Genomic DNA, 19,818 nt, shown 5'->3' with positions numbered 1-19,818 from the left:
CCCCCTAGTAGACGTAGGTGCCGGAGGGCCCGCCCACCCGCCCTCCGATTGGCTCTTCATACTCCCGGAGCCTCCTGGGAGACGTAGTTCAGAGAGTCATCGCACAAACGCCGACGCCGCGGGTACAGACCCCGGGGTGAGTCGCGCATCTCGGACTTTTCCCTCCCTCCGGCAGGCCCCACGGGGTCCCGGCTGGGATGGTGCGCCGGGCGGGTCTCCACCCCAGCGCCTGCCCGCCTGTCACTGCCCTGCGCAGACACTTCCCCTTTATCCTGGGGCCGTTCTTCCCGCAGACAAACCTCTCCTGCCCCAAGCGCGGGGTTTGGGCGGAAGGGGTCCTGGAGGTGATGGCAGTGAGGGGCAGGGATCTGCTGTCCACCTTTGTAGACACCGCCCACGACGTGCCAAGCGCTGGACACCAAAGAATGAAGCTGGCACTTCTCCCACGGTGCCAGGCGCGCTTGCAATCATCTCATTGAATTCCAGAAACGACCCGTTTGACAGACAGGAAAACAAATTCAGAGAGGTCGAGTAATTTGCCCAGGTCACACAGGTCCTAGATCTTGGATTCCCATATCTCCTCACCACTCCGGGCAGCTTCCAAACTCATAAACAGTTTCAATGCAAGGTGGTGAACAGGAATGACCGGAGCACCAGGCAAGAGGGGTCAGCTCTGCCAGCGGTGGGAGGTGGGAGTTGGGAGTGGGGGCAGGATTATGTAAACCGAACCTCAAAGGGTGCGGGGAAGGGAAAGCAGTTGCCTTTGGCTGTCAGGGACTGTATGCTCAAGGCGAGCCTCCTAATAGGGTCCGTATAAACACTGGTAGAACAAAACATTTTTTTTCAATTTTTTAAATTGTAAGATGTTGGGACTTACCTGGCGGTCCATGGTTAAGACCCCACTTCCACTGCAGGGGGTACAGGTTCCATCCCTGGTCGGGGAAACTAAGATCCCAGATCCCGCATGCCATGTGGACAGACCAAAAAAAAAAAAAAAAAAAGTTTAAATACATAGGAAAATTTAAAGAGTAAAATGAACACCCACTTACCCTCCATCTAGGTTTAACAATCAGAATAATGTGTACTGCATTTTATAACTTATAAACGCTCTTGCTTAAGGTTACCATAGTGCAAACAAAGCTCTCATTTGGTAAGCCGATTGGAGACCTATTCTGACACCACTACTGCATCACCTGGGACAGGTCAAAGCCACCCACCGCAACCTACTTTGGGAAGTTGGCTTCCTCTCCCTGCTTTCCCATTCTGCTCAGGAGGTCGGAGGTTGTCCCTGAATTTGGTTCACCCTCAGAGACCACAGTTACAGTATGTTTCTCAGAGGGAGTTCATTGCCTGGAAATTCTCTTTGAACTTGAATGGTTAGCCTCTCAAAGTCTCAGATTTCTCCCTTAAAATTCAATATACTGGTGGGTGAGGGAGAGTTTGGGTCACAGAGGGATCCATTATTTTCAGTTCCAGGTTAACACAGGAACTCTTCCACGATCTTCTCAACAGGTCTTTCCATTCTCTTAATAAGAGACATGTATTATATTCAAATACAGTAAACCTCCTTTATCATGATGGTTGCGGGGACAGGACTGAAATCAGCTTTGAAGCTAAGCTAATTATAAAATACTTTTTAAAAACTATCTTTTTTATTATAAAATACATATTGATTTTAAAATCCCAAAATGATAAAAAAATGAATGTGGTAGAAAGTGATACCCCTGATGACCAGGAATGGAGAAAAGATCCGGGTGTCTGAGCTGTGCATCACTTAGGAGGAGAGCAAAAGTTGGACCCTTTGCAGCAGTTGCATTGGTTTTAGATTTGTCATGTCCCCAAATAAAGGCACAGAGGTACAGGACTGAAAGCTGCTTTGAAGGTTACAGAGGTATAGTCACAGAGGTACAAGAAAGAAGAGTTCATCAACAATCCATTTTACTTGTTAAATCAAACATTTAAAATGCATCCCAAGGACTATAATCCTATTTTCACATTTCTTCATTTTAAATCACTGGAACCTCAAAAAATGGAAGCTCTGTGAACCTCTCTTGACCTAGAAAGGCCTCAGTGGCAACAAAACACTGCCTTTCAAGAAGTCCCTGCTTCAGAATTGCCCCTGTTGCAAAAAGTGTCACTGAAATTGCAAAATATCCTGCTGTAGACTGGAAAGCCCCACTTCCTACCCGATTCTGTCGTAGCTGCCTTAGTCTTAGCTTAGAGGAGTTTCCTGGCCAGACAAGATAGTGTCAGAGATCCCAGGAACACGAAGGATGCTTTGTGGCATTGCACGATTTCATCATTTCTGTCTCAGCAGTGGGAGACTGCCTTCCGGAATCTTGTACAGGTCCTGGTCCCAGAGAAACCCCAGTTAAAACCCTTCTGGCCCAACGTGAGAATTTCACACATCTGACATTTGCACCATAAAAGTGCATTTGGGTTCATTCATTTTTTAGGGAAGTTGTTGGGTTTGGGTATTATTTTCTCACCAGGATCCAGAAAACTGGATGCTGTCAGCTGTTAAACCCCAAACACTTAATACTCTGTAAGATATAAAGCCCATGGACCAATTGGAAGCCTTGATCCCAGGTTGGTCATACAGAGGGGATGTTTGTTCAGCCAGGCAACAGAATGCTGTCACTGACCTGTGGGAATGGTCAGCATGGCCCATTTTGAGCCTCGTTGGTCGCTGAAAAGGTGACATCTACAGTTAGTGGTGAATAGTAAAATAACAAAGTACCATCATGCAGGGAGACAATACTGCAAAGTGGTTAACAGAGTGAGTTTGAACCCTGGCTCTGGGCAAGTATCTAAGCCACTAATCCCGGCTGTAAATGGAGATGATGAATCCTGCACTGAAGGGATACTGCAGAGATTTTAGGGAATAATGGATATAAAGCACAGAGTTAAAAAAAAAAAAAAAGCACAGAGTAAGCATCGTTGAAGGGTAATTGTATTACCAACAAAACATCTGTAAGCCAAACATTTCATGAGGAACACACAAAGTTTAATCCAGGATGTGCAAATGATGCCAACTAAGTGATAGAAATACCACCATTTTGCAACCACCACTCTAGCAACTGATTTACGAAAGGATCATCTATTAAGGCTAACACCATGGGGTGAAAGATTGTGAGGGAGCGAGACCTTTCCACACACCGAGGTTCCATATTAATTACAAAGAAAAAAATGGCCTTTTACAACGGAGAGATCTCAAGGAGGCGTGAATGGACCCTCAGTCTAATGAGGAGACAATCACACAAATCTACATTGAGGGACACTGTGCTTGGAACGGACTTTTCAAAAACATTTTTTTTTTTTTTAATAAGAGGGCTTGACGAAGCAAGCCTCCAGGTCTGAGACCTCACCCACTGTCCCCACTTTATTTTTTATATTTATTTATTTATTTTTGGCTGCTTTGGGTCTTTGTTGCTGCACAGTGGTTAGGACTCGGCGCTTTCACTGCAGAGGGCCCGGGTTCAATTCCTGGTCGGGTAATTAAGATCTGACAAGCTGAGTGGGGGCAGCCAAAAATAAATAAATAAATAAAATTTAAATAAATAAATAATAAAGTAATATCCTTGTATCCTCATTCTTAGTATTTAGGATAGCTAGGGTATTTGAAGTGATATCTGACATGCTTTCAATTTATTACGAAATGCTTCAAAAAAACAAAAAAGTGTGTGCATGTGTGAGAGAGAGAGAATCACCAAACATGAAATGTAAATTGTTGCTGAACCTAGGTAAAGGGTATATAAGTGTTCATTGTACTATGCTCTCAAATTTTCTGTGAATTTGAAATTTTTTTTTTCTTTCAGTACGCGGGCCTCTCACCGTTGCGGCCCCTCCCACTGCAGGGCACAGGCTCCGGACACGCAGGCCCAGCGGCCATGGCTCACGGGCCCAGCTGCTCCGCGGCATGTGGGATCCTCCCGGACCGGGGCACGAACCCACGTCCCCTGCCTCGGCAGGCGGACTCCCAACCACTGCGCCACCAGGGAAGCCCTGAAATTTTTTGAACCAAAAAGTTGAGGATAAAAATCAATGTAGCAGAAAGACACAGCCGTTAACAGAGGAAGCAGTCAGCTCCCCCCATACAAACTCCATTAGCTTTGGAGCCACCGCTGGGGCCCCATACTGGGCTGCAAGCCCTAAGAACGACTATGCCTTTTTCACCCTTGTTTCTCCAGCATCCTGGTCCAGAACACGTGTTCAGTACACGTGCGTGCATGACACCCTCCCTCCGGAGTCTGCTCCCAGGAAGCCACGGCAGAGTTAGCGCTGGGACAAATAAATCAGGATGGTGGTCCCAGGCGTCGCGTTTTGAGGCCTTCGTGTTGCTGGAAGAACCAGACAACTGGAACTACATCAACAGGGGCGACCCCAGGGCTTGTCTCCTGGTGGTGCCCTTCTGGCCTCACCTGCCTTCTTGGGCAGGGAGGGGCAGAGCTTGCAGGGCTGCATTTGCTGCTCCCCATCCCCCTGTCATTGGCTCCAGAGGGTCAATAAAACCCCAAGAGTCTGGAGAAGAGCAGTTGGCCAGAGGGGCTGACCCTTATCATGGTTCTCTCCAGCATGGGACCAGGGGCTCTGTTCCCCACACTCCCACCCCCGTATCCTGGGAGGGGAGAGGGAAGCATCTGACTGCCTGCCCAAAGATCCAGAATCTGGAATCCAATCCCAGACCCTTCCTCAAAGACTCATCCACCACTATGCAGTCCAGCCCAAGTCAGTGAGAGCTGGGTGCTGACGACCAGGTGTCTGACAAGGCATTGAGTCCTCCCAGCTGGAAAAGCCTCTGAATCTGTAAGAAAGAGAACACAAACCAACAATGACATACTCACAGCCTTACTCTCAGTTCCCACCAAAACACAGAGCATTTCCTGTGCCTTTTCCGTTATTTCACAAGCTGCTTCTTAGTCTCCCTCTGGGCTCCAGGACAGACAGCTGCTTCTCCCCTCAGAAGCCAGACAGTTGCCTCCAGCCTCTCCTGGTCAATGCCATGGCCAAGACCCGTAGTGACCATCTGCTGTACTCCCTGGAAGAGCTGGTGCCCTATGACTTTGAGAAGTTCAAGTTCAAGCTGCAGAACACCAGCCTGGAGAAGGAGCACTCCCGGATTCCCCGGGGCCAACTCCAGACAGCCAAGCCAGTGAAGCTGGCCACTCTGCTGGTCACCCACTATGGGGAGGAGGACGCCGTGCGGCTGACCCTGCAGGTCCTGAGGGCCATCAACCAGCACCTTCTGGCAGAGGAGCTCAACAGTGCAATCGGCCCAGGTAAGCGGCCCCATGCGCCCTCCTGCCCCACTGCGACTGCTGGCTGTTTGCAGAGTGGGGTGGAAGGTACAAGAGGGACCAGTTCGGCCAGTGCGTCCTGACTTGGGGGTTAGGAGTCCGAGGTCTGCAACAACCCTGGTGACTTTAGCCAAGCAAGTCCTTTCCCCCTCTCTGGTCTTGGAAGCTGGAGTAAAGCTAAGGCTCTCAATGGCTTTTTTAAAAAAACCCAGAAGCATGAGGTTCTGACTATGGGGCAGAATCAGGAAAGGCAGGAGCTGGATGTCTGTTGGTAGAGAATTCCTCACTTCATTTGTCATTAACACTTACCTACAGATGAGTATCTTTGGGTGAGCAAGAAACTAACCACTCCTGTCAAGAGGGTTGATGGGTAATCTCACTGTTATCCACTTCATTTCAGTTTTGAGTTCTTCTCTAACACGTTACAAAGATATTTTAAAATTCTAAAAGGACTTTCTCCTTCCTTATCTTTTCCTTCCTTCCTTTCCTCTTTGTCTTTCTTTCTCTCCTTCCTTCTCTCTCTCCCTTTTCCTTTCTTCCTTCCTTTTTTTTTTTTTGTGGTACACAGGCCTCTCACTGTTGTGGCCTCTCCCGTTGCAGAGCACAGGCTCCGGACGCGCAGGCTCAGCGGCCATGGCTCACGGGCCCAGCCGCTCCGCGGCATGTGGGATCCTCCCAGACCGGGGCACGAACCCATGTCCCCTGCATTGGCAGGCGGACTCTCAACCACTGCCCCACCAGGGAAGCCCCTTTTCCTTCCTTTTATCTTATATTTCTTTCCTTTTTTCCTTCCTTATCCTTCTTCTGCTACTCTTTTGCCGTAACTTTCTAATTTTATTACATTGTGATCAAAGACTGTGGCCTATTTGATTTCTGCTTTTAAAGACTTTTTTGGGGACATTTGGGGTGGAGGGGCTAATCTGTGATCAGTTTAAAAAACTATTTTTCGATGTTTGAAATTTTCTTCTATTTCTAGACTTTAAGAATACATTAGGAATGCTTTCCATGTGCTTCTATGAGGTAGAAGAGTTTACATAACATAAAAATTCTCTGCTCTTTGAAAGAGTGATAAAGCTAAACTGTAATCTGAGTCTGGTGTAATTTGATGAGTAGAATTTTAAAATTAATTTTTTGTATTTTAAAATCTGGTTATTCATCTCTTCAGGGTTTCTTACCAGTTCTTGAACCAGTTTTCATAACATATTTTTCCTAGAAAGCCAATAGCAAAGTGTTTTAAGCAACTTTAATTTTAAAAGGGCTTTTCAAACCAAAAATTAAGGTGCTAATTATAGGTTATTTTCATTTCTTTATTAAAGTAGTGGTTTTCAAATTGTATCCCAGGAAGACATTTCAGGGATTCTTTAGAATGTTAGCAAATACTTGATTCAAATTTTATTAACTAACTTACAAAACTAACAAATTCATATTAAAATGAGTGATTAACCAAATTTTAAAATATTGGAGGCCATCAGTGTGACAGTTCATGCTTGAACTTTTTATGGAGACCCTAGAATTCAGCCCTTCCTGTCATTTCTGTTTAATTAAACATTGTTCTGAAATTTCCAGGCAAGCTGTCTTTTATAAAAAATTACCATTGGGCTTCCCTGGTGGCGCAGTGGTTGAGAGTCTGCCTGCCGATGCAAGGGACACAGGTTCGTGCCCCGGTCCGGGAAGATCCCACACGCCGCGGAGCGGCCGGGACCGTGAGCCATGGCCATTGAGCCTGCGCGTCTGGAGCCTGTGCTTCTCAACGGTAGAGGCCACAACAGTGAGAGGCCCGCGTACCGCAAAAAAAAAAAAAAAAAAAAATTACCATTTACACTTATCTGTGTGAGTTAGGATTTTCTTCACTTCATGAAACCAAAGGGGGAAAAAACCCAAAATAAATTAGTTTCTGAAGTTTTCACTGTCCTTCATGACCCCGATTTCAATTTTTTGTGCTGATCTTTATTGACTGATAAGTGAGTTTTGTAGATCTGTAAATCGCACACAAATGTATACCCATAAACTAGGGTTTTCACTTATATATTAAGAATTCTATGTAAGACCTTATATTGGAAACAAGTTCTCCTGCCTAAAAAGTTTAAAAAGCACTATTTCAGAAATAAGATAGCAGATAATTAGTATGTTCTTATTTAATGGTAATTGACTGCTGTTGTCTAGAATGTCCTGAGCTTCTCTAATTTCCAAAGGGATTCTGTCTTCTCTCCCTTCCCCCAAACCTTGAACCTGAGCACTGGACATTTTCATGCCTTTCCATCTCATTGTCTTTTCAGGGTGTCAGGTAAAAGAAAGTGACACAGACAGTTCAGCAATGTCTGGTTCCTCTGGGGAGATTAAGCCCAAGAGTCTGAAGATACCAGATGGCCTGGAAGGTGACAAGCAGCGACAAAGTGGTGATGGGGCTGGCTGCCCACCATCCATCCAGCCCGAGGCTGGAAGGGGGCCCCAGAAGAAGCCTCTGGGCAAACAGAGAGATCAGAAAGGCTCTGAGCGCCTGGATGTGCAGGGCAAGCCAGGGGCCAGGAACACAACTCTGTCTTCCAAGAGAAGCCCCTTTCCCAGCAAGCCACAGGGGGAGAAGGGGAGCAATGTGGGGGTCAGGCTGCGCAGGAACGCCAGCTCTGCAGGAAGGCTCCAAGGACTCTCCAGTGGGTCGTTTGCTGGGTCCCTGGGAAGGAGAGAATTTAAGATATCTGAAGCATATTTACCTTCAGGAAAGAAGCGACCCAAAAGTCTTGAATTTACCATTTCTTCAGGAGAGACAGAACCTCTCAACCCAGAAACTCTTATGCTTCAAGAGAAAATGAGATGTGAGAATCCGGGCTCAGCAGCCACTCTGAACACAGGGGCTACTGTGGCTGCAGAGAAAGGATCCAGGAAGCCAGAACACGCCATGACTCTGGAGGGGGTAGCACTCAGGAATACACTTTCCAGTGTATCGTTGGCTGGAAAGAAGATCTGGGAGCATCCAGAGTCCACAGTACCTGCAGAGAAGAGTGGAACTGAGGCTCCAAAGACCTCTAAGGCCTTGGAGGAGGTGGTAGGTGGTGTGCTCCATGATCCTTCAAATCCAGAAGTCCCTCCATCTTCAGGTAAGAAAGGACCTCAGAATCCAGAAGACCTGGCATCCTTAGGAATGATGACCTTTGCAGGTTTCCCCCTGCAAACCTGCTTTTATCCCCACTGTATTCATTTCACTGGATCTCTGGGTCCCCCTTGAGGTCCTCCACCCTTTGAGAATCTGATGTAGGCTCTGAATCCTGAAAAATGCATATCTGCACATTTTCATAAAAATGTTGCATACATTTCAGTTAGTTAGTTCTTAGACACTCTGAAGTCCTTCTTTAGAATTCCCAAGGGCTTCATGGACCCCAGGTTGAACATCTGAGAAAGATTGGGTACAGATATCACCTTCTCACAATACCTCATGGCAGTATGTCATGGGGCTGCGATTCTGCTATTCGCCTCTGTCTGGGCAGGGAGGGAGCTGTTGGCTAAAGTCCTAGGTCTCTTTTACTAAAGAGGCAGAAATTAGGATGGTGATGGGTTGTGAATGACAGAAACGCCAAAATAACATAACTGAAACAAGATAGACGTTTGTTCCTCTTTCACATAAATGACACACAGGTGGTCCAGGACAAATGTGGTACACCGTGGTCAGGAACCCAAGCTCCTGCTGCTTTTCTGCTCTACGGAGTTTGCTCTTAAGGTTGTGGTCTCAGATGGTGGCATCCTCATTCCAGGCAGCAGGATGGAGGGACAAAGGAGAATAGTATCACTTAGGGAAGGTTTTCAGAAGTTTCTAGATGCTGCTCGTGATGCCTCCATTTACTTCCTCTTGGCCAGAATGTATAGGCACGTCGTGGGTTTGGTTCCAGACCACTGCAATAAAGAGAATATTGCAGTAAAGCAAGTCACATGAATTTTCTGGTTTCCTGGTGCATATGTTTATACTATACTATCATCTATATTAAGTGTGCAATAGCATTATGTCTAAAAAGAAAAATGTACCTACCTTAATTTAAATATACTTTATTGCAAAAAAAAAACTTTATTGCTAAAGAATGTTCACCATCATCTGGCAACACAGCGTTGCCACAAACCTTCATTTTCTTAAAAATGAAAGAGTCTGTGAAGGACAATAAAGTGAAGTGCAATAAAGTGAGGTGTGTCTGGAGTCACATGACCACATCTAACTGCAAGGGAGGCTAAGAAATGGTTTTTTTGGGTGGTGGCGGGGAGCAGCCATATGGACAGCAATCAATACTATCACAAGGGAAGGAGAGGAAAATGGTCACTGGGGAGCTCGCAGTCTCACTTGCAGATGTGATATGAATTCCTGGGACCCTGCAAGAGGAGGAGGCAGGAGGGGACTCGTGGATTGAGTGCGTTTCTATTCCTCCTGTATCTCCTGTCATTTCTGCTTTATGAAGCTGTGCTATGGTCTTGGGGCAGAGCTGGTCATAGCTGTAGGTCATCATGGTGGGCTATACCCTTCAGCCTGTAAAGTCCCCTTCTTTACTTTCACTTCATGCTTCCTGAATCTGGATGTGAGCAGTGGCCCATTCATTCCTTCATTCAACACGCACTTCCCAAATGCTCACCACATGCCAGGGATTCTGCTAGGGGCTGGAGGTCTGGCCATGAGCAAGTCACCATCCCTTGGGAGCTCTACTCAAGTTATGAGCAGTCTAGGTGGTGGTTAAGTGGCAAACACCAGTCAGAATGTCTTACTGTCTTTATATCACCTGTTATCAGTGTGCGTGCAGGAGGAAGGCATAGAATTTGTAGCAAAAGGCCTTTCTTTAGGATAAATGCCCAAGAATTCCAATCCTCAGGACTGGTATGAAATCTATCCCTTAGCCTTCAGTCCCAGTGGCTCCTTTGCTACTTCGCTGGAGGGAAGTCGGGGGAGGACAAGCTAGGAAGGGGCCTCAGTCTAACCGAGAATGTACGTATCCCAGGCACGGACTCTCGCTGTGATTTGCAGCATTCCTTGGTAACATCTTGGGTTTGTCACTCATGAGATTTTTCCACTGCTATGTCCCCAGGGAGACTGCAGGACAAGGCTGTGTGTCCCCTTTGCTGTGCCCAGGAAGGAGACCCGGTTGGTGGCAGCTGCGTGCATGTTTCCTGCAGCTGCCCCGTTGCTTCTAGGGATCCTGAGGTCTCACGTGGCTACTCATCCAGCTGCCCTCAGTGCCAGGACTTGCTCCCGGGGAAGAGCCATGGAAGCCTCGAGTGGCAGGAGGGCCTGCAGATGGCCAGCCTGAGCCCCAAGTCCCTGCCACAGTGTGAGCGTCACATGAAGCAGGTCCAGCTGCTCTTCTGCGAGGACCACGGGGAACCCATCTGCCTCATCTGCGGGCTGAGTCAGGAGCACCGAGGCCACCAGGTTCGCCCCATCGAGGAGGCCGCCCTGGAATACAAGGTAGGGCTTTCTGCATTGGGGTCCTTCTCTGCTGGGCACTTGAACACATCGGGGCTTGCTTCATTTCCCCCAAAACCCTGGGAGTTGGTACATTGGCCAGCATCTTTGGGCTGTAAATGGCAAACACAATACAAAGTAAGCCAACAAAGAGGGATTTACTGGTTCATGTAGCTATGGGAATCTAGCTTTAGGTATGGCTGAATCCAGGTGCTCACAAGAGGTCATTAGAAATCATTCTCACTGCCTCTTGGCTCTGCTTCCTTTGGTGTGATGGATTCATTCTTCCTCTTTCCTGCGTACCTCTCCCTGTGCTCTTGGCTGCCTCACCTTCAGCTTTATTCCGTGAAGCAAGTTTTCCCATCTAGAGTTGGCACCAAGATGGCAGGAGCCAAGTTCAAGCTTTGACAAGTGCTCTTTTTTTCCAGAAACAAATTCAGAAGCAGCTGGAGCATCTGAAGGAGTTGAGAAAATCTGGAGAGGAGCAGAGATCTCAGGGGGATAAGAAGACAGCAAACTTCCTGGTAAGGCTAGGGTGGTCTGTGGCCAGTCTTTGCCTGGATTCACCCCTGCAGAAGGAGGGAGGGAACCGAGAGTGAGCAGGGGTCCCTGATGTCCTGTACTGGTTCACAGGGAAGCAGAGCCGATCACATAGTTAGAATCACCTGCTCTTGGGGGGCAGGGAATAACAGGTATCAAAGGATGAGCTTGTCCCTGGGGAGGGAAACTACCTCCAGCAAGAAGTGGAATCTCCCAGGACCCTATCATGCTTTCTTAGACTCACCACAAAATGGTTTAGAGAAAGGAATGCCAGTGGCTGTAGCTGAGGAATGGGACTGAGGAAAGGGGAGGAGAGACTATTCAACTTTAAATACTCCTCTGTATTGTTTTTATAATTGTTGTTGTGGTCTATTGTTTTTTTTGTACAAAAACCATGTTGATTTTTAAAATTCAAATGCTTAAAGTAGACATTTTCTTTAAAACTGTGGTTTTAAAGAAACGCCACAGATCTCAATAAGTACAACTTAGTGGCCTTCCTGTTAAGCTGTTGTCCAGACTCGGATGCATTAAGTTGCTCCTGTTTTCCCTGCATGCGAAGGAGCCTACCCCCAGAGCCTTGATTTATCTGGTGCATTTCTGTTGGTTGGATCCTGTCTCCCACTCTGAGTTCCAAACTTCTTCAGGGACCCACCACACTGCAGTGGCAAACAGGCAAAGATAACAAAGGGCAGAAATGGGAGGAGGGTGGCATTGGTCCAGGTGTCTGACTTTTGGGAAACTCTTGAGTTGTAGTAAAATGAAAACCCTTTCCTATAATCCCAGGTGACTTGGAACTTGTGGATGGAGCAGAGGTCAGGGGTGCCCCCCCAAGGAGGGTGAGGCAGGAGCCTGGGCTGATCAGGGAAACCCAGGGAGACAAGAGGGTTCAGCCTTCCCTTAAGATACAGTGACACGGGCTCTGTGGAAAGGAGATGCTGTTTTCAGGTCTTCGCCTTCTCCTCCTCCTTTTTACAATAATTAAAAGAAATATTTTTAATCATAGGGAAGGGGTTGGGAAAGCTCTTCTTTACAGCAGAAACCCAGATAAAACAAGTATAGAAGAATAATTGAATTAGAAAATTTCCACTATACAATTGACACCGACAGGGATCAGCAACAGATACTAAAATTTTTAGAGAAAATCGTTAGAGAACAGGATATTTACACACTCTCAAAGTACCACTCCCCAAATTACTTAGGAATTATAAAGGAAATAATATATACTTACAGTAGCGATATCTGGTAGACGCTTCCTTAACCAAGCATCAATCCTAGTATAACTATAATGATGATGGCAAACTGGACAGTCTTTGCCTCCCAGTGGGGTATGCTAGAAAGAGCATGGCATTAGGTCTATGGTATTCTTGCCCCAAATGTTTCTCCTGAATTTACTCATGAGAAAAATTATAGAATTTTAGAATATAGGCCATTGAATGAGACAACTGACCCGTCCTCTTAAAAAAAAAGTCCACGTTACTGCCGTCAACAACAACAAGAAGTGTTCCAGACTCCATGTTTAGGAACATCACATTGGAAACTTGAAACTGGCCACGGTGGGAATATCAACACCACAGAAATGGCAAATACCACAGCCCAGCCTTGGCTGATTGTTTTGTTGATTGTCTAGACTTAGAAAGTGTTGGAGAAAGTGTGACTTGTGCAGACCAGATGCACAGGTGCATGTCTGCGGTGCTCCATTCTAAAGACTGAGAGAACACTCTTCTGCACCTGAAACACAGGACGTGATTCAGCAGGGCTGCTGATGTCACAGAGGAAGGAGTGAGATTCCACACACATCGAGTTTATAGTCTTATTCCTTAATTACAAGAAAATACCAAGCAACATCAGAACCACTCTCGTGTGTCGACTAAGGGACTACAGTGGGTGGAGGAACAGGAGCCGGGCAAACATCCACGAAGCATCCTGTGAGGCCCTGGGCTCTCTGGAATTTACACGAGAGTTCTGTCCACTAGTATTTTTTGTTAATTGTGTGTATCAGTTTAGCTAATAAATGAATGTGCCCATATTAAAAACAACGACAAAAGGTGAAGAAACTTTTTTGGTTCAAAAGAACTAAAGACTTAATCCTGTCCTTTTGAGCCAAAAATGAGATTTCTGCTGTCCAGTCCTAGTAGATCTGAAGGGCCCTCTCCCTCCTTGGAGGAAGGAAAGATGCCCTAGAGCCACTTCACATGTCCACAGAAGCTTTTTAGTGATGATGAGAAAGAGGACGGCAGAAGAGGTCATGGTTGGCCAGTGTGCAAGAATATTGGAAGTCAAGTTCACTTGCGTTCAAATAGATGGACTGACTGACCCCTTTCAGGGCAGTCTGAGACTGTCGCGGAGTGGAGAGAACTCTCCCTCCTGGAGACTTTGTGGTCCTGACCTTGTCTGTTTATGACTCCAGACATATGCAATCCTCACGCTGCCTTTCAAGGAAGGAAGAAGGTGACACCAGTTATCTTAGTGTTCTGGGGCTGCCCTTGCAAAGTACCATAAACTGGGCGGCATAAACCACAGAAATGTATGCCTCCCACAGTTCTGGAGGCAAGGTGTTGGCAGAAATGCTTCCTTCTGAGGGCTGTGAGGGAAGGCTGCTCCAAGGCCTCTCTCCTTAGCTTTTAGGTGTCTCCTTCCCCCTGTGTCTCTTTACATGGCATTCTCCATGTGTGTGTATCTGTGTCCAAATTTCCCCACTCCAGTGGCCCACCCCACTCCAGCACGACCTCATCTTAACTAATTGCATCCTCAATGACCCTATTTCCAAATAAGATCATATTCTCAGGTACTGGGGTTAGGACTTATAACACATACATTTTGGAGGGGACACAATTCAATCCATTTTACCAGGTTTTAGGGCATTTTCCAAAAGCCAACCTGTTCTGGAAGGTTCCAGCTCATTTTGCCTCCTACTCTGGAATTCAGGCCTCCAAGAGGCTGAGGAAGCCTGCTCTTACCCACCTCCAGGAGGTGGGCTTCTGCGGGTTCCCTGGGCACACACGTCTACCTCACCGCATAGGCCCCTACACCTCCCTGACTTCTGTTCCCCAGAAACAAGCTGAAACCCAGAAGCAGAGAATCCAGTACCAGTTGGAGCAGTTATGCCAGTTTTTAGAGCAGCAAGAGCAGCTCTTTGTGGCCTGCCTGGAGGAGCTGGGCCAGACCATTGGCCAAGTCAGGGAGACATATGGCACCCGGGTGACAGGGGACATCGCCCTTCTCGACAAGCTGATTGGGGAGCTGGAGGCCAAGCAGTGCCAGCCAGAATGGGAGCTTATGAAGGTAAGTGTGGCTGGGCCTGGCCTTCCCCCATCCACTGTGTGCAGTAGGGTGACATGGGCTCCCAGCACTGCCATCAGCTATGCCCAAGCCAGTGGGTGAGGCTCTTAGGGCCAGGGGCGGGACTTGGTCTTGGTGACCCACAATGCCCAGGCCCCTTCAATGAATTCTCAGGAGCCCAGGATGGCCCAGTATCTAGGGGATCCTGTGACATCTCCCAGAAGAGACCAGCAGAGTTTGGGTACAGTTATGTGCAGGCCCCAGCCAGGGTGCCACCTCAGCAGATTAGAATTAGAACTGGGGAGAGGTGCCCCATTTTTGCTGACACTGTGGGGCTGGGAGCCCAGGAGGAGAGGCCAAGGAGTCAGCACAGCCCCTATGAGACTGGTAATAGAGAACTTCCCTCTTTTCTCTCCTAGGACGTCAGAGTCACCCTGCACAGGTACCAAGAGGTCCCCTGATGATCCCTTGGGTGTACTGTAGGAAGTATTTGGGGAGGCAGACCTAGGAGGGAGATGATCCCAACCCGCGGCCTGTGGCTCCTCCCTGGGTCCTCCCATCTCCTGCAGCTTCCGAAGGTGAAGGCCTTTCTGGACTTGTGTAGCAAGAATGGGAGCACAATCAGGAGGGGGAGCATGGGGTCAAAGACTGGACCAAATGAACATGGCCTGTTGTGTGGTGGTGGCTTCATAAGAACCCCCCCCTAACAGACTGTGTCCCATGCAATTCGCCTTATGAAAACTGTTCCTGCAGGAGTGCTCGTGGCCACAGTGAGGGAAGCACTTTCCAGGAGTGGATCTGCTAAGCCCAGCAAGCAGCGGAAGGGAGGGAAGAGTAGGGGAGGGGAGGGGAGGGGAAGAGGCTGGACCTTCCAATCGCCTGGGGGAGCTTTACAAAATCCTGACATCCAGGTCCCCGCAGACAAATTAAACCTGAATCTTCAGGAGTACAACCCAGGCATCAATTTTTTAAAGTATTTTTTTGGTGGTAAAATATACATAACAAAATTTACCATTTAAAAATGTACAGTTCAGGGCTTCCCTGGTGGCACAGTGGTTGAGAGTCCGTCTGCCGATGCAGGGGACACGGGTTCGTGCCCCGGAACAGGAAGATCCCACATGCCGCAGAGCGGCTAGGCCCGTGAGCCATGGCCGCTGAGCCTGCGCGTCCGGAGCCTGTGCTCTGCAACGGAAGAGGCCACAACAGTGAGAGGCCCACATACCGCAAAAAAAAAAAAAAAAAAAAGTACAGTTCAGTGGCTTTAAGTACATTCGCATTGTTGTGCAACCATCACCATGATCCATCCCCAGAATTTTCTCATCTTCCCAAATGGAAACTCCATACCATTAAACAACTCCCCAATCTCCCCTCCCCCAACCCTTGGCAACGACCATTCTACTCTCTGTCTATATGAATCTGACTACTCTAACTACATCATATAAGTGGAATCATACAATATTTGTGTTTTTGTGTCTGACCTACCTCACTGAGCATAATGTCTTCAAGGTTCATTCATGTTGTAGAATGTGCCAGAATTCCATTCCTTTTTAATGCTGAATAATATTCCATCATGTGTATATACATTTTGTTTATCTATTCATCCATCAGTGGTACTAGGTTGCTTCTACCTTTTGGCTACTGTGAATGATGCTGCTATGAATATCGGCATACCTATATTTGTTTGAGTCCTGCTTTCACTTCTTTTGGGTATATCCCCAGAAGTGGAATTGCTGTATCATACAGTAATTCTATGTTTAAGTTTTTGAGGAACTAGAGTACTATCTCCCGTGGTGTCTGCACCATTTTACATTCCCACCAGCAATGCTCAAGGGTTCCAATTTCTCCATATCCTTGCTAACACTTGTTATTTTTTATTTTTTTAAATAGTAGCCATCCTAATGGCTGTGAAGTGGTATCTCATTGTGCTTATTTTTCTCACTTAATATCATTTTTATTTCAATAGAAAGAAAAAGACTCAGGGAAGTGTAATTAATTTGACATAAGTAATTCTGGGCTGAGCATTTCAACATCAGTACCACTTTATGGCCATTATCAAAACTCACTGTGATTTTGATACCAGTGGTTTTTAAAACTCCCCCAGGTGATGCCAATCCATGGCCAGAGTTGAGGACCAGTGTTTAGAACTTGAAGCCCAGGGAGAACTTTCTTTGAGAAGCCAAGGCTGGACTGGATGTGCCCTGTGGAGGCTGCACCTCCCTTTCAGCTCATGAGACCCTGGGCTACCCCCACGCTCCAGGCCTCTTGGGCCAACAATCTTTTGTCTCTAGGGCCAAGAAGGTGACTGTCCCTGAGCTGTGGGCCACCCCTCCAGAGGTGAAAGAAAAGATCCACCTGCTCTACCAGAAATCAGAGTTTGTGGAGAAGCGCATGAGGCACTTCTTGGGTAGGTGGGCTTGTGGGAAGATGGGAGGCGCCTGCTCACCTCCTCCCTGAGAGCCACGTAGCCTGGAGCCCCCTGGTGTCCCTTCTCCATCCCCCACGGCCTTTCTGACTCTGCCTTCAGCCCCTCCCACACCTGTCCCTACCTGGGAACCTAACTCAAACTCCTTCTCCTTTTAGAAACCCTGCGTTCAGAAATGGAAATGTTCAACGGTGAGTCCGGTGGTGGTAGTATGTGTTGGCCAGGGATTACTGCAATTTTCCCTTGTGCTGTTGATTTCTGGGAATTATTTAGAAAAGAGAAAACACCTGTAACAAAGGTGGGAGCAAAGTCATGACAAGTCCTCACAGGCTCTGTGCCAGGGTCACTGACTGTCAACTCACCAGAGTACAGAGTATCCAAGGCAGGCCTGGGTACCAGAGAGGAATGGGGTTATATCCAAGCAGAGGAAGCCGAGTCCTGAGCAGGGAGAGGGAGTCACTGTCTTTCCTTGTTGTGGGGACCAGGGTATATTTAGCCCTCTGAATGGGAATGCTCAGGATTTTTCCCATCTCCTTTTCTCTGTAGTTCCAGAAGTGACTGGTGGTCAGGCACCCTGAGGCAAGTAGACCTGGCCTGCTGGGTCCCTGTGCTGTCCCCCAGTACATTCCAGAAGAATGACCCTGTCCACGTTTCTTGGATGTGGGGAGAACCCTGTGGGGATGTTGCCCATGGACCTCAAGCTAGGAATTCTAATTCTCTCTGCAGTTAATGTGATTCTGGAAGCAGAAGCTGCCCACCCCAACCTCATCTTTCATCTTCTCTGATGACTTGAAGAGTGTGAGACTTGGAAAAAAAGTGGGACCGTCTACCTGCTAGTCCAGAAAGATTCTATAGCTGAATCATTGCCCTGGGCTCTCTGAGTTTGCTCTCTAGCTGCCACTACTGAGAAGTGAAGGTGGGAGACAAGACAGGGTGGGTCCTGGGTGTCTGCAAGGCAGCCACGAGCAGCAAGGAGAATATGGCTCTCTCACCAGAGAATAGTTATTGGGTAGAAATGATGATGAAGTAAAATGAGTGCCAGGCGTCCAACTTTCCCTCCACCCGGATGAGGGAGCCCCCCAGGCATGTGGGCATCTTCCTGAACTACAAGACTGGGGACATTTCCTTTTACACTGTGACAGCCAAATCCCACATCTCAACATCCATTGGCTTCTTTTCCTCTGGGCCCCTTCAACCTATCTTCAGCCCCAGGACACATGATGGAGAGAACATGGATCCTCTGAATATCCGTCCAGTGGGTGGCCAGGGGCCTCACTGAATATCCAACACTTTGCATCTTTCTTCAGGCTCCTGCCCTGTATCTTGAATCCATACATTCAACAGTCATTATTGAACACCTACTGGGTTCCAGCTGCTGTGGGGAATATAATCAATAAGAGAATAGGCCCTGTGCTCAAGGAGCTTATGGAACAGAAGCAGAAGTAAGCTGGGTAAACAAATATTGGTAAACCAAGGGTAAAGAGAACACATGTATTGATGACATGCCATGGATTTCAGAGAAGGAAGCACACAGCTGTTGCTTAATAAATCCTTGTATGAATTAGCACTCTAAGATGCTTCTGAGACAGAGAGCCCACCCTCGTTTTCCCTCAGGACTCCATGGCAAGGATGTGTTCCCTCATTCTATCCTCCCTTTTGTTTTTTATAAATAAAATTATTTATGAATAATAACATCATAGAGCTTACATAGATGATCATTAACCATAACTTTTTAATTTTACAAATGAGAGTTTTGAGGCCTGGAATTAATGCATTTTGTTTATTTACTTATTTTTCTACCAGTGTTTGGGGACTGATTTTGGGCTAAAAGCAGCACCAGTTGCTGAGATTACAGAGAGAGCAAGATAAAACTTCTGCCTTTTAGTGAAAACCTTAACTGTAGTAAGGATCTGAACAGTAAATGTGTAAGCCCAGAGCAACATAGGTACTAAAATATAAATATATATTGGAACAATATGTGAGCATGTTACAAGTAGTAACTGAATAGAGGATTCTGAGAGAATTTCACAGAGTACTTTAAGTGAGTCTTAATGACTAAGAATTATTTTGAAAAGGAGTGGTGAAAAGGCATTTTAAGTGAAGAATGGCATATGAAGTGTCACAATATGAAGCAGCATGAGATTTACAATTTAAAGTGCTTGATGGGTTTTTGATGGTATGTCAGTGTGGTATGAGAATGGAAACTCAAGACTCATATTGTCAAGAGCCTTATGCACTATGCATAGGAATTTGGACCTCATTGTGCTGTCAGGGAGAGCTAGTAAAGTGTTTCAGGGAGGCCAAATAGAGGTTAAGTGGCTTGTTATCATTCACAGGAAGTAGAGTTCAAGTCATGATTGAAATCCAATGTTCTTATTCTTATTAACAAGTAGACTATAATAAGAGTATAATATATGATAATAATATTTATTATACATTTACTACGTGCTTAGTTCCACATTTTTATTTTAGTTAATCATCACCATAAAGCTATGGAATAGAGAAGAATTCTGCCTAGAATGACTTGCTGATTATAAGTAGGAAAGAATACTTTTGAGCCACTACGCTTTGATCTTTGACCAAACCCTATATATATGTCTGCAGTTTCTATTTGCCTGAGAGCTGGAAGAGTGAGTAAAAACAACTATACCTTTATCACTTCAGGAAACTGAGCGATTATTCTGTGACTTTGTAACAAAACCCATTAAACTATCAAGACTTCTCAGCTAGATTAAAGTAGGTGGTAAGGGAAACAAAATCGTTTATGGACAGAAAAAGACCTTGAAAAAAATCACATGAACGCCTTCAGTAAGTCATTACATAGACCAAAACCATGCCGATGTCAGTCC

General features: G+C 46.6%; 1 protein-coding gene across 1 annotated transcript; it reads left to right on the top strand.

Moving 5' to 3' along the window:
* The first annotated feature begins 4,964 nt into the window (after positions 1–4,964).
* On the top strand, positions 4,965–18,601 carry MEFV (MEFV innate immunity regulator, pyrin). The gene is given in 13 exon segments (XM_060033016.1): positions 4,965–5,279; positions 7,574–8,392; positions 10,352–10,541; positions 10,575–10,731; positions 11,157–11,252; positions 14,320–14,550; positions 14,967–14,989; positions 16,836–16,951; positions 17,128–17,160; positions 17,516–17,548; positions 17,696–17,742; positions 17,744–17,779; positions 17,781–18,601. Coding segments are annotated over 13 exon segments (2,526 nt in total). The 5' UTR covers positions 4,965–5,002; the 3' UTR covers positions 18,249–18,601.
* The last annotated feature ends 1,217 nt before the right edge of the window (positions 18,602–19,818 follow it).

Source organism: Delphinus delphis, chromosome 15, assembly GCF_949987515.2.
Source record: "Delphinus delphis chromosome 15, mDelDel1.2, whole genome shotgun sequence".
NCBI lineage: Eukaryota > Metazoa > Chordata > Mammalia > Artiodactyla > Delphinidae > Delphinus > Delphinus delphis.
Note: the sequence above shows the minus strand (reverse complement) of the source record. Positions and strands in the feature narration are given on the sequence as shown.